The sequence below is a fragment of the Acinonyx jubatus genome, chromosome X, assembly GCF_027475565.1.
Source record: "Acinonyx jubatus isolate Ajub_Pintada_27869175 chromosome X, VMU_Ajub_asm_v1.0, whole genome shotgun sequence".
In the NCBI taxonomy this organism is placed as follows: domain Eukaryota; kingdom Metazoa; phylum Chordata; class Mammalia; order Carnivora; family Felidae; genus Acinonyx; species Acinonyx jubatus.
In genome coordinates, this window is record NC_069389.1 from 108,041,596 (window position 1) to 108,053,998 (window position 12,403).

Sequence of the window (12,403 nt, forward strand, 5' to 3'; positions counted from 1 at the left end):
GTTTATTATTATTCACCTATCGAAGGACATTTTGGTTGTTTTCAGTTTTTGGCTATTACAAATAAAGCTGCTATAAACATTCATGTATAAGATTCTGTGTGGACATAAGTTTTCATTTCTCTGGGATAAATGCCCAGGAGCATGATTGCTGGGTCCTATGGTAATTGCATGTTTAGTTTTATAAGAAACTGCCAAACTATTTTCCAGGGTGGCTGCAGCGTTTCACATTCCCACCAACAGTGCCTGAGAGATCTGGTTTCTCTACATTCTCGCCAGCTTTTGGTATTGTCACTATTTTTTGTTTTAGCTGTTCTAATCGGCGTGTAGTAACACTTCATTGGGGTCTACATTTGCATTTCCCTAATGGTTAATGATAGCGACCATCTTTTCATGTATTTACCATCTATATTTCCTCTTTGCTGGAAAGTCTCTTCATGTCCTTGGCTCGTTTTCTGATTGGATTGTTTTTATACTGTTCAGTTTTTTAAAGTTCTTCATATAGGAGTCATTTGTCAGATATATGGTTTGCAAATACATTTGCCCACTTTGTAGCTTGTCCTTGTATCCTCTTACCAAGGTTTTCACAGAGCAAAAGTTTTCAGTTTTGATCAGGTCCAATTTATTGATTTTTCCTTTTATACGTGATGCTTTTGGGATCAAGTCTATGAATTTTGCCTAGCCCTAGATCCTGAAGATTTTCTCCTATGTTTTTCAAGTTTCATAGTTTTTTACATTTAAGTCCATGACCCAGTTTGAGTTATTTTTTGTATAAGGTATGAGACTTAGGACGAAGTTTGTGATAGTTAATTATGTATCAACTTGGCTAGGCTACAGTATCCAGATATTTGGTGAAACACCTAGATGTTGCTGTGAAGGGTTTTTTTTTTTTTTTTTAAAGAAAAGATTAAGGGGCGCCTGGGTGGCTCAGTCGGTTAAGCGTCCGACTTCAGCTCAGGTCACGATCTCGCGGTCCGTGAGTTCGAGCCCCGCATCGGGCTCTGGGCTGACGGCTCGGGGCCTGGAGCCTGCTTCCGGTTCTGTGTCTCCCTCTCTCTCTGCCCCTCCCCCGTTCATGCTCTGTCTCTCTCTGTCTCAAAAATAAATAAACGTTTAAAAAAATTTTTAAAAAATAAAGAAAAGATTAACATTTAATTCAGGAGACTTTTAATAAGGCGGATTACCCTCCTTAATATTGGTGGACCTCAACTAATCGGGTCAAGGCCTTAAGAAAAAGACTGACCTCTCCTAAGGAAGAGGGAATTCTCCAGCAGACTGCCTTTGGACTTTAGCTTCAACATCAGTGCTTCCCTGGGTCTCCAGCCTGCTGGCCTATCCTGAAGATTTGGACTTACCAGCTTCCACGATCACATGAGCCAATCTCTTAAAAATAAATCTCTCTTTCTTTCTCTAGTCTCTCTCTCTCTCTCTCCCTGCCTCGTTTCCTCCCTCCCTCTCTCTGGGTTCTGTTTCTCAAGAGAACCCTGACTACTACAAGGTTATTTTTTTTTTTCTGTTAGCCTATGGCTATCCAACTTCTCCAGTACTGTTTGTCAGAAAATCTATCTTTCCTTCATTGAACTGCATCTGCACTTTAAAAAATCAGTTGGGCATATTTATGTAAGTCTATTTATGGATTCTATTCTGTTCTATTGGTCTGTGTGTTTATTCTCCTTTGACTTTCTGTATAAATTTTAGATAAAATCCAACAAAAGTCTTGCCGGGATTTTGAGTAGGAATTATGTGAAGCCTGTACACCAATTTGGGGAGACTGATAGTTTTACTATGCTGTGTCTTCAAACCCATGAATGTGCTATGTCTCTCTATTTTTTTAGACGTTTTATTCTTTCATTAGCATTCTGTGGTTTTCAACATGTAAGTCCTTTTTTTTAAGTTTATTCATTTGAGAGAGAGAGAGAGAGAGAGAGAGAGAGAGAGTGAGTGTGAGCAGGGGAGGGGCAGAGAGAGAGGGAGGCGGAGAATCCCAAGCAGGCTCTGCATGGTCAGCACAGAGCCTGATGCGGGGCTTGAACTCACGAACCGTGAGATCATGACCTGAGTCGAAACCACGAGTCAGATGCTTAACCGACTGAGCCACCCAGGCGCCCCTCAGCATATAAGTCTTGTGTATATTGTGTTAGATATATCCAAGTGTTTTTTTTTTTTTTTTGGCAATTACAAATGGTATTGTATTTTTGATTCTGGTGTCCATGTATTAATTGCATTTATATAGAAATATAATGATTTTTATATGTTTATCTTTTATCCTGTGACCTTGCTGAACTCACTTATTAGTTTTACAAGTTTTAAAAATAGATTCCTTGGAATTATCTATATAGATAATCATGTTATCACCAAATAGGAAAAGTTTCATTTCTTCCTTTCTAATCTGTATGCCTTCTATTTTCGTTTCTGACCCTATTGTACTGGCTAGAACTTCCAGCATTAGGTTGAATAAGTGGTTAAGAGTGGACATGCCTGCCTTCTTCCTGTTCTTAGGATGAAAGCATTCAGTTCTTTTATCATTAAATGTAATGTTAGCTGTAGGTATTTTTGTAGACACCCTCTATCAAGTTGAGGAAGTTCCCCTCCATTCCTCACTTGCTGAGAGATTTGTATCAGGAATGGATGTTAACTTTCGCCAAGTGCCTTTTCTGCATCAATGGATGCAATCATGTCATATTTCTTCTTTCGCTTGTTAATATGGTGGTTTACATTGATTAATTTTTGAATATTGAACCAGACTTGCATATTTGGAATAAACCCCACTTGGTCATGGCATAGAATTCCTTTGTGTTGCTGAATATATGCTATTAATATTTTGTTAAGAATTTTTTGCATCTATATTTATGAGGGATACTAATCTGTAGTTTTCTCGTACTAGCTTTGGTTTTGGTACCAGAGTAATATTAGCTTCATGAAATGAATAGGGAAATGTTCCCACTATTTCTAATTTCTGGAAGAGATTATGTATAATGGCCATTACTTTTTCTTCAAACGTTTGGTAGAATTCTTTGTGAAACCATCCGGGCCTAGGGATTTCTTTTGGGGGAGCTTTAAAATTATGGATTTAACTTGCTTAATAGTTATAGGGCTACTAACTATATTTCTTTTTGGTGAGTTGTGGTAGCTTGTGCTTTTCAGATTCCCCTATTATCCTTTTGATGTCTGCAGGGTCGATAGTAATATCTTCTGTTTTGGCCTGATATTGGTTATTTGTTCTCTCTTTTATCTTTGTCAGTCTTGCTAGAAATCTGTTGATTTTATTGATTTTTACAAAGGAATGGCTTTTTGTTTCATTGATTTTCTTTATTGTCTTCCTCTTTTCAATGTTATTGATTTCTGCTCTTTATGGTTTTTCCTCCCTTCTGTTTCCTTTGTGTTTGTTTTGCTCTTCTTTTTCTAGGTTCTAGAGGTGGGAGCTTAGATTTACTGATTTCAGACCTTTCCTCTTTTCTAATGTATGTATTTAGTGCTATAAATTTCCCTCTCAGCATGGCTTTTGCTGTGTCCCGCACATTTTGAAATGTTGCATTTTTAAAGTTTATTTACTTATTGAGAGAGAGAGAGATTGAGAGTGAGAGTGAGAATCCCAAGCAGGCTCCGCACTGACAGTGTGGAGTCTGACACAGGGCTCAAACTCACGAACTGTGTGAGATCATGACCTGAACCAAAATCAAGAGTTAGATGCTTAACCGACTAAGCCACCCGGGTGCCCCTGAAATGTTGCGTTCTTATTTGAAATTTAGTTCAATGTATTTTTTATTTCTCTCGAGACTTCCTCTTTGACCTGTGGATTATTTAGAAGTATGTCATTTAATTTCAAGTATTTGGATATGTTCCTGTTACCTTTCTGTTGTTGATTCCTAATTTGATTCCATTATGGTCAGAGAACACACTGTGTGTGGTTTTAATTCTTCTAAATATGTTTAAGTTTGTTTTATAGTTCAGAATGTGGTCCGTCAAGTTCCATGGGTACTTGAAGAGAATGTGTATTTTGCTGGTGTTGGATAATTGTGTTCTATAACTGTCGATTAGACCCTGTTGGTTGATGGTATTGTTAAGTTCTTTTATGTCTTTGTTTTCTGCCTAGCTGTTCTATCAATTATGGAGAGAGGGGTGTTTATATCTCTACCTGCAATTGGGATTTATCTGTTTCTATCAGTTTTTGCTTCACATATTTTGCTTCAAAAACAGCTCAGTTGTTTGCCACATACACATTTAGCATTGCTACATCTTCCTCATGGACTGACCATTTTGTCATTATATCATTGTCACATATAATGTCCCACTCTGTCTCTGCTAATTTTCTTCAATCCGAAGCCTATCCGATATTAATAGAGCCAGAGACACCCATGCTCTCTTTTGATTAATGTCTGCATAAGATATGTGTTTCCATCATTTTACTCTCTATCTCCCTATATTATTATATTTGAAGTGAGTTTCTTTTAGAGTGCATATTGTTGGGTGATGTTTTTCTTATCCACTTTGCCAATCTCTGTCTTCTAATTGATGCATTTAGATGATTTACATTTAACATTATTGTTGATATATTAGGGTCTGTGTCTGCCATTTTATTTTTTGTTTTCTGTTTTTCATTTCTCTGTTTTTCTTCTTCCTGCATTCCTGTGGGTCACTTGAATATTTTTTGGAATATCATTTGGATTTATCTGTAATGGTTTGAGTGTATATCTTTGTATAGATTTCAGTGGTTCCTTTAGGTATTGCATTGTATATACATAAATTATCACAGCCTAATGGTGGTGTTATTTTACCAGTTTGGGGAAGTGTAGAAAACTTACTTTCATTTATGTCCCTTTGCCCTCCCCAGTTTATAATATAATTATTTTAAATATCTCCTCTACATGCATTTAAAGCTCAATCAGACAGTGTTATAATTTTTGCTTCAACCACCAAACATAATTTTGAAGACTCAAGAGGGGAAGGAAAGTCTATTTAATTTATTCACATTTTCATTGTGTTCTTTCTTCCTGATGTTCCAAGAAATTCTTTTGTTTTTTCTTTAATCATTTCTGTTTAGAGAACATCCTTTGGCTGCTCATTTAGGGTAGGTGCGATGGTGACAGATTCTCTTAGAGTTTTTTCATCCGAGAATATCATTATTTCCCTTTCATTCCTGAAGGATACTTTTGCATGATATAGGATTCTGGGTTGGCAGGTTTAGCACTTGAAAAAGGTGCCAATTTCCTTATTCAAAATATTGTTTTCCTGTAAGTAATATCTTTTCTCCTCTGTCTGCTTTCAAGATTTTTTTCTTTGTCTTTAGTTTTCGGAAGTTTGGCTATGATATGTCTGAGTGTGCATTGGAGTCATCCTGTTTGGGGTTCTCTCAGCTTTTTGAATGTATTTTTCTACCTTTCCCCCAATTTGGAAATTTTCAGCTTTTCTCTTTTTCCTCTTTTCTTACAGCATCACCGGTTCCTGAAGCACTATTCATTTGAGTTCCAGTCTATTTTCTCTCTGCGTAATTTCTATTGTTATATCTTCAAATTCTCTGATTCTTTCATTTGTCTCCTCTGTTCTTTTGAGCCTAGCCACTGAGGTCTTCAGTTCTAAAATGGCCATTTGGTTCTCCTCTGTATATTCTTGTTTACTGAGACTTTATGGTTCTTTGCTGAGACTTTCTCTTTATTTGTTCCAAACATGTTTGTAGGTGCTGAGTAAAGCATTTTTATGACAGCGGCTTCAAAATCTTCATTAGATAATGCCAACATCCTTGTCATCTTGGTTTTGGCATCTACTGATTGTGTTTTTGCATTCAGTTTGAGATCTTCCTGGTTCTCGGTGTAATGAATGATTTTAAATTGAATACTGTTCATTTTGGGTATTATGTAATGATACCCTGGATCTTATTCAAACCCCCTGTTTTAGCTGGTTTTTTTTTTTTGTTTTTTTTTTTTTCTGATGCTACTCTGGGAGGGGAAAGGAGGGGATATTGCCCTGTTACTGCCGGGTTAGAGTAGAAGGTCAGGCTCCTCATTTGGCCATTGCTGGCAGGGCTGAGGTGGGAGTCACAGTTTTTCCTGCGGTATAGAACAGTAATTGTTGAACGCATCACCAAGTCATTCTTTGGTTCGTGAGGTCCTTAGCCAGTCGGCCTTCTTCTCTGCATCTTTATTGGTCTTCTCATGTTTGTTTTACATATAATGTCCATGGTTTTTAGTTGTACTTAGTGGAAGGAATGGGGAACAGTGTATCTACTCCATCTTCTTGCAGGCAGAAGTCCCCAGTTGACTTTGAGGATCCCACATCTCATATTAGTTAAATCTCGTTACTTATTTGTTAAGGTATGGTGTTAAAAAGCTACATTTGGATATGCTGTCTTCATTGAATGAGTGGATCATACCCTTGTAGCTTGTGAGATGTTGAGGAAGAACCACAGATTAAGGCATCCCCAGAGTTCTCCAGCTGCCAAGCTGGTGACAGATTCCTTAAATCTGTTCTACTCTTGAACAAACAAGTCTTCAATACGTGCCCAGAGCTGCAATAGGTACGTAAAAGGCTGTGGAGAAACTCATACTCTAGACTCCCAGAGTTTTTAATGTCTAGTTGGGGAGATACAACAAGCGAATTCTCCATCTCAGGACCTGGCGTATGGTAGACACTCAATATAGGTTTGTCACATGGAGGAATGCTGCTGACCAAATGCTAACTGCTCCCGGATGAGAGATTTCTTAAGGAGGTGAAGGTTGGGTTGTCTTATGGGTTGCATAGGATCTGGAGGTTTTTTTGAAGGAAAAAACTGACAGGACTTGTTTACAGAGTGGGGTGAAAGAGAGTAAGAAAACAATCAGATTTTGGTTTGGATTCTGGGTGACTGGGAGACAAGGGGAAGGCTGTGAGTTTGATTTTGGACCTGACTAGCCCGAGCTATTAACAAAATACCCAAGCACAACTGCACAGTAAATATTTGGACTGTTTGGAACTGAGGGGAAGATTATACTAGCAAACCCCATCTTTTCATCTGAGTCTCCAGAAGATGTAGGACCTAGCCCAAACTTTGTAGGCAACCAACTGATTTAAGGCAATTTACAACCCCTCCCTGGGCTTTGATTTCCTCATCTGTAAAATGGGATGCATTGCTAGATAGTTGTTAGGAGATAAGCTGGCATAGTGTCTGGTATTTGGAAGGAGGCCTATGCTTGTTGGAATGTTTTCCTTCAAGCTCTAGGATTCTGAGATTTCTCTGAATAGTCCTTACTGTATCACCTTCTATGATTTTTTACTTAGTTTTTTTTTTTTTTTTTTTTGTCCCCAGCAGAGCTCACTAGTTTATATTATACGAAACTAAGAACGCAGGGGAGAGAGAAGGTTGTACGTGTTGTGTCTCAATCTTTACGGACAGAAGTTTTTCTCTCTTGTGAGCATTTGCAGTATTCACGCTTGAATCAGAAAAGCCTCCAGTTTGGCTGATTCCAGCCCTATACTCTGGGGAGTACAGTGGGCAGGTAGCCATTAGTACACAGGAAGGGAGGGCTTTGTGGTATTTTAAAGCCATTGGATTTTATTTATTTCCAGTTTGCTCAACATTTGTTCCACATATCTATACAGTTGAAAAAGGGGTGCGGATGAGAAGAGAGAAGGATGAAATCTAACTAGGCCTAGAGAAAAGGATGAACACATTTGCCTTTCAATGCCAAACTTGGGCTCATAATGCTTAAACACGAGACTTCTGGGTTTCATTTTGTCTTTCTGAAAACTAAACGCTGCTGTGACTTTCCACGTGACATCTGAAGGGTTGATCTTGGTTTGAGAAATGGTTCCATATCTTACTGCTAGGGCTTTATGAGTATAAGCCCTCAATCTATCAGAAATAGTCTTTATTTCTTTCAAGTGGAAAAGATATTTTTCAGATTATAACGTAATACAAGCTCATTGTAAGGAATTTGGAAATTACAGAAATTAGAAAATGAAAGTCACTCATAATCCTACAACCTAGAGGTAACCCGTATTAATATTTCTATTTATTTCTTTTCAGTCTTCTTTTTTCTACACACACACACACACACACACACGAGCGAGTGCACGCACATGGGATCATACTGTATGTTCATTGTGTATCTTCTAAACAGGGTTGTAAATAATTAGCATTTCATGGTATAAATGTTACTGCATAGAATTTCATAGTAAGGACAACTTTTAAGCTGCTTCTACTTTTCCTCTATTTTAAAAGATGTTACAATGAATCTCCTCATATTTATATTTTTTTGTGCATCTCTATTATTTTTTTTTTTTAGGATAAGTCCTTAGAAAGAGAATAACTGGGTGAAAGAAGAAGAACATTGTTAAGGTTTTGGCACATGTTGTCAAAGTGCCCTGTGGGAGAGTTGTGCCAATTTGCATTCCCAGTAGTGTTCGAGAGTGCCTGCTTCATTGCATTCATCCAGAATACTTCACCCTCATGTATACATAACACTATTTTGGACCATTTTAATTTAAAAGGCATTTGCTGAGCACCTATTATGTGTAGGGTACTGTGCAGGTATTAGACTCACTCCTGTTATGCAGTGTAAATGCTAAGTAGATAAGGTACATACACAAAGAATGTTCAAAAAGCAAGTGAAATAGAACAACATGCACATCTCTATAGCCTAGGCTGATATCATTCAGTCTTTAAATGGCTACTCTTTGAGGAAAGACACTGTGCTAACAAATTTAAAAAATAATTTGGCTCTGGTAAACACTTTAAAAATGCATTAATATGAATCTTGCAAATAATAAACGTTCAGTTGTGATCATTTATGCTGTATTTCCCAGCATACATTTGGGCACGAATGGAGAGGAATATTACAAATTCACATCTTTTAAAAGAGCAAAAAAAAAAAAACCCATTTGGGGTAAAAAGACAATTTCTGCTTTTGTCAGTTCCTTTTAGAAAATTAACCTGTTGGTTATCGGAGAAGGGGGACACAGAACACACAGAAAGCTAACCTCCTTCTGGCAGCTGGGGATAATTTGTCAGTCTCCTTTGAAATGTGGCTTTGTGCTCGCTGGTGAAGGCAGCTGGAACAGAAAAAGCATGACAGACAAAAGCTGAAATCCACATGAAGAAAGGTCTTTTTCCCCAAAATTACTATCTGAGTTAGCAATGGTCAGAAAAGAAAGTACATGTATATCTTCCCAGCAACAAGCACGTCTGTTACTAGAGAAGGCCCTCTATGCTACAGGAGCCATTTAGAAGAGCTGTAGCCCTGAATAGGGCTGCTGGATAGCATTTAATCCACCCCTCCGACCCCCACGAAAAGTTACACCCTCAAATGAAATTGAGTTAAAACCGAGTGTAAATGAATGAAAGTATCATGTTTAAAATCCAATCAAAAGCATTTACTATGCTGAAGAAGATCTACTTCATAGATAGTGGATGATGGCTCAAGAAATATGGGTTTAAGAATACGATTGCAATTGAAAAGGTAGCCAATGGAATGGCTAAAAATAATACTATCAAACTGGAAACAACCGAAATGTCCTTCACCTGGTGAATGCATAAACTGTGGTACATCCATGCAATGGAATACTACTCAGTAATACAAAAGAATGAACTACTGATACATGGATCTCAAAGTAATTATACTGAGTGAAAGATGCAATCTCAAAAGATCACATACTCCACTGTTCCATTTCTATCACATTCTGGAAAAAGCAAAATTATAGCAACATAAAACAGGGCAGTGGTTATCTGGGGTTGGGGGTAGAAGGCTGGACTGATTACAAAAGGCAGCATGGGAAAATTTGGGCGGGGGGGGGTAATGAACTGTTCTATATCTTGATTGTGGTGGTAGTTACATGACTTTATATACTTGTCTTAACTCATAAAACTAACTATACACCAAAAATAGTAAATTTTAGCATATGTTACTTTAAAAAGTGAATGAAAAAAATCTCATAAAGATAACACTATCAAACATGGGGAGGTGGAGGAAAGAGGGGAGGTTGGGAGTAATGTTAAGTGAGCTCATTTTTTTTTTTTTTTTATAGCCGGGAGTCAGTAGATAAGATCCAAAATGGATAAACCAAGAAATAGGAGTAGAGGCATATTATTTAGTGATGCCGAAGTAACCACCAGATGAACTGAAAACAGAATCTGTTAAAAATGGTTGCCCCTGAGGAGTGGGACTAGGGGTGGGGCCGAGACTGTTGTTTTTTGTTCCAAGCTCTCTTGTACTATTTGGTATTTTTGAACCATGCTCATGCATTACTCTGATTTAAAAATAAATGTAGTGGAAAATGCACTGGACTGGGAATCGAGAAACCTGATCTCTAAACCTTGATTCTGCACTAATTGAACAACTCCCTTCTCCTCTCTGGCTCTCGGTTTCTACATCTGTACGACAAAGGGGTTGTTGGACTAGACGATCTTCAAGACTCCTTACAGACCTCAAAAAAAAAAAAATGATCAAACAGACGATCTGCATATCCACAATGATCTTTTGTCATATTCAGCACAAAGAAACAGACGTTTTTATTTTTAAAGCCAGAAGGGACGAAATCATCTCATTAAACAGTCTCTTTCTAACCGCTGAAGAAACCGAGATACAGATTGGTTAAAAGACTCACTTGGAATGACAGTTAATTGGCGACAGAGCTAGGGCTGGAGCTTAGGGCTTCGCCTGGCTCTTGCCATGGCACCACACCGCTCCTCCCAGGTCTAATGGAATCATTCCCAGGCACCAGGGCTGACAAAAATTCCCTGGGATGACACCAGGAATGAAACTCATATGCTGACATGGTTTCATTGGCCTGGGAAATGAGTCAGAATTTTGGAAGTGGTCCCTGACATACGCATGCATGATGCAATACCACAGGCATCCTGAAGTTGGTCAGGGCGATGTTAAAGCTCAATTTGGGGGCTCTGTTTCCTAATAACTGGTGGACGAGCTGCCTTTGACAGCTATTGCCAGCCTACTGACCTTCCCCTTTTGTGCGATAGGAATCCCAGCACTGGAAATCCTACCCATTCCCATTCTGATTTAAAACCATGGGTTTAGCCATTTTTTTCTCAATGATCTTTTATCCCTATAACCTTTAAGTTCACACCATGTTTCACCGACGTCTATCAAGCATGATGGAAGATATGTCCACCTGGAAATTTTTATCAGCCATCGTCAAATGAACAAGGCATCTTGGTATGGTTTAGCAGTCCTCCTAGGAATAGGGTGGAACCAGACTCCTGACTTGGACCATACCATCTTCCTAGGAAGACCTTCCATGTTGACTCGGAAGCAAGCTAAAAGCATGCGTGTCTTGCCGAGCATTCCCCCCCTCCCCCTTTGCTTGGGCCTGCAGGCTCACTTGCCCCTCATCACATAAGGTCTGGGGTTTGGAGAAGAAGGACACCATTATGCGGGGCTATCATTCTTCCTCAGTGGAAACAACGCTGCCCTTTGTAAGCTCCCAGCAAACTTCAAAGGGTGTGGCTATCTTTCTGTGTTCCCAGGCAAGCCTCCTCGGGAAACACGGCTCACAGTGCCTTTCTGGTCTTAGAATCTTCTTTCGCTGATAGTGAGTTAAAACAGGAATTTTTAGGCAGCCCTCCTCCCTGCCCCCTTTGGTGCTTTGTCTACTTAAGAAGCAAAATTGTATTTTTTACCCCCCCTTGGAAAATACTTGTTTGCCAACTTTTGTGTCCCCCCCCCCCCTCCATCTGTGCTCTCACTCTAGCCTGGCTGTCTGCCCAGCTCCGAATCCTGCCTTACCTACTGCCTGGCATTTGCTTCATAACAGCTGGCCCAGGGATCTCAAGTGCTTAGCCTCAGCTGCCAGCTTAGGGAAGGAGAGGCCCCTGTAGCTGAGCTCGTGACAAAGACAGCATTTGTTCCCACACCAGTATTCTTGATGTCAACAGCAGTGACAGGCTCCAAAGGGGATCATGCCCAGTCACTGCCCACTTGGGGAGAACTCCACAGGCCCAGGGATGCTCATACATCCAGCTTCCATATCTGCTTTGAGTCTCCCCACCATCCTGTGAGGTGACTAGAAACCAGTAACAGGATTGCCATGTTACAGTGGAGAAAGGCAAACCATCGGACACCAGGAGATCGCCCAAGGGAATGACGATCATGTTGTTCAAAACAAGATTCAGAATACCCGGGTCTGACAAGCATCAGTTTCTGAGATTTGCCCATTTGTGTATGTGGAATGTGCTATCAAGCCCGGTTGGACCCTGTGAAGACATGGGGACAAGAGAGGGCGCCCAAGGTCACCTCTCCCAGGGGGCTGGGTGGCATTCTTGTCTCCTTCCACCAACAAATGTTGACTGTGCCAGGCGCTGGGATAACAGAGGTGACTCAGATGAGCCTTTGTCCTCAGGGTGTTCACAGATTGCGAGGGTATCACCGTGGCCGGCCAATAGCAACTGGTGTTTGTGTGGTTTTTCTAACTGTAGAAA

At 39.5% G+C, this 12,403-nt stretch overlaps 1 protein-coding gene across 2 annotated transcripts in view; it reads right to left on the reverse strand.

Moving 5' to 3' along the window:
- The window catches only part of PABIR2 (PABIR family member 2), a 200,508-nt gene that overhangs the window by 19,764 nt on the left and 168,341 nt on the right, over positions 1 to 12,403 (reverse strand). The window contains exon 10 of one of the 2 annotated variants that reach the window (XM_027054188.2): positions 8,950 to 9,021. The exons of the other annotated variant lie outside the window; for it this stretch is intronic. Coding sequence (XP_026909989.1) covers positions 8,950 to 9,021 — 72 coding nt within the window. The remainder of the gene's footprint in view (positions 1 to 8,949; positions 9,022 to 12,403) is intronic. 2 annotated transcript variants of the gene reach the window in all.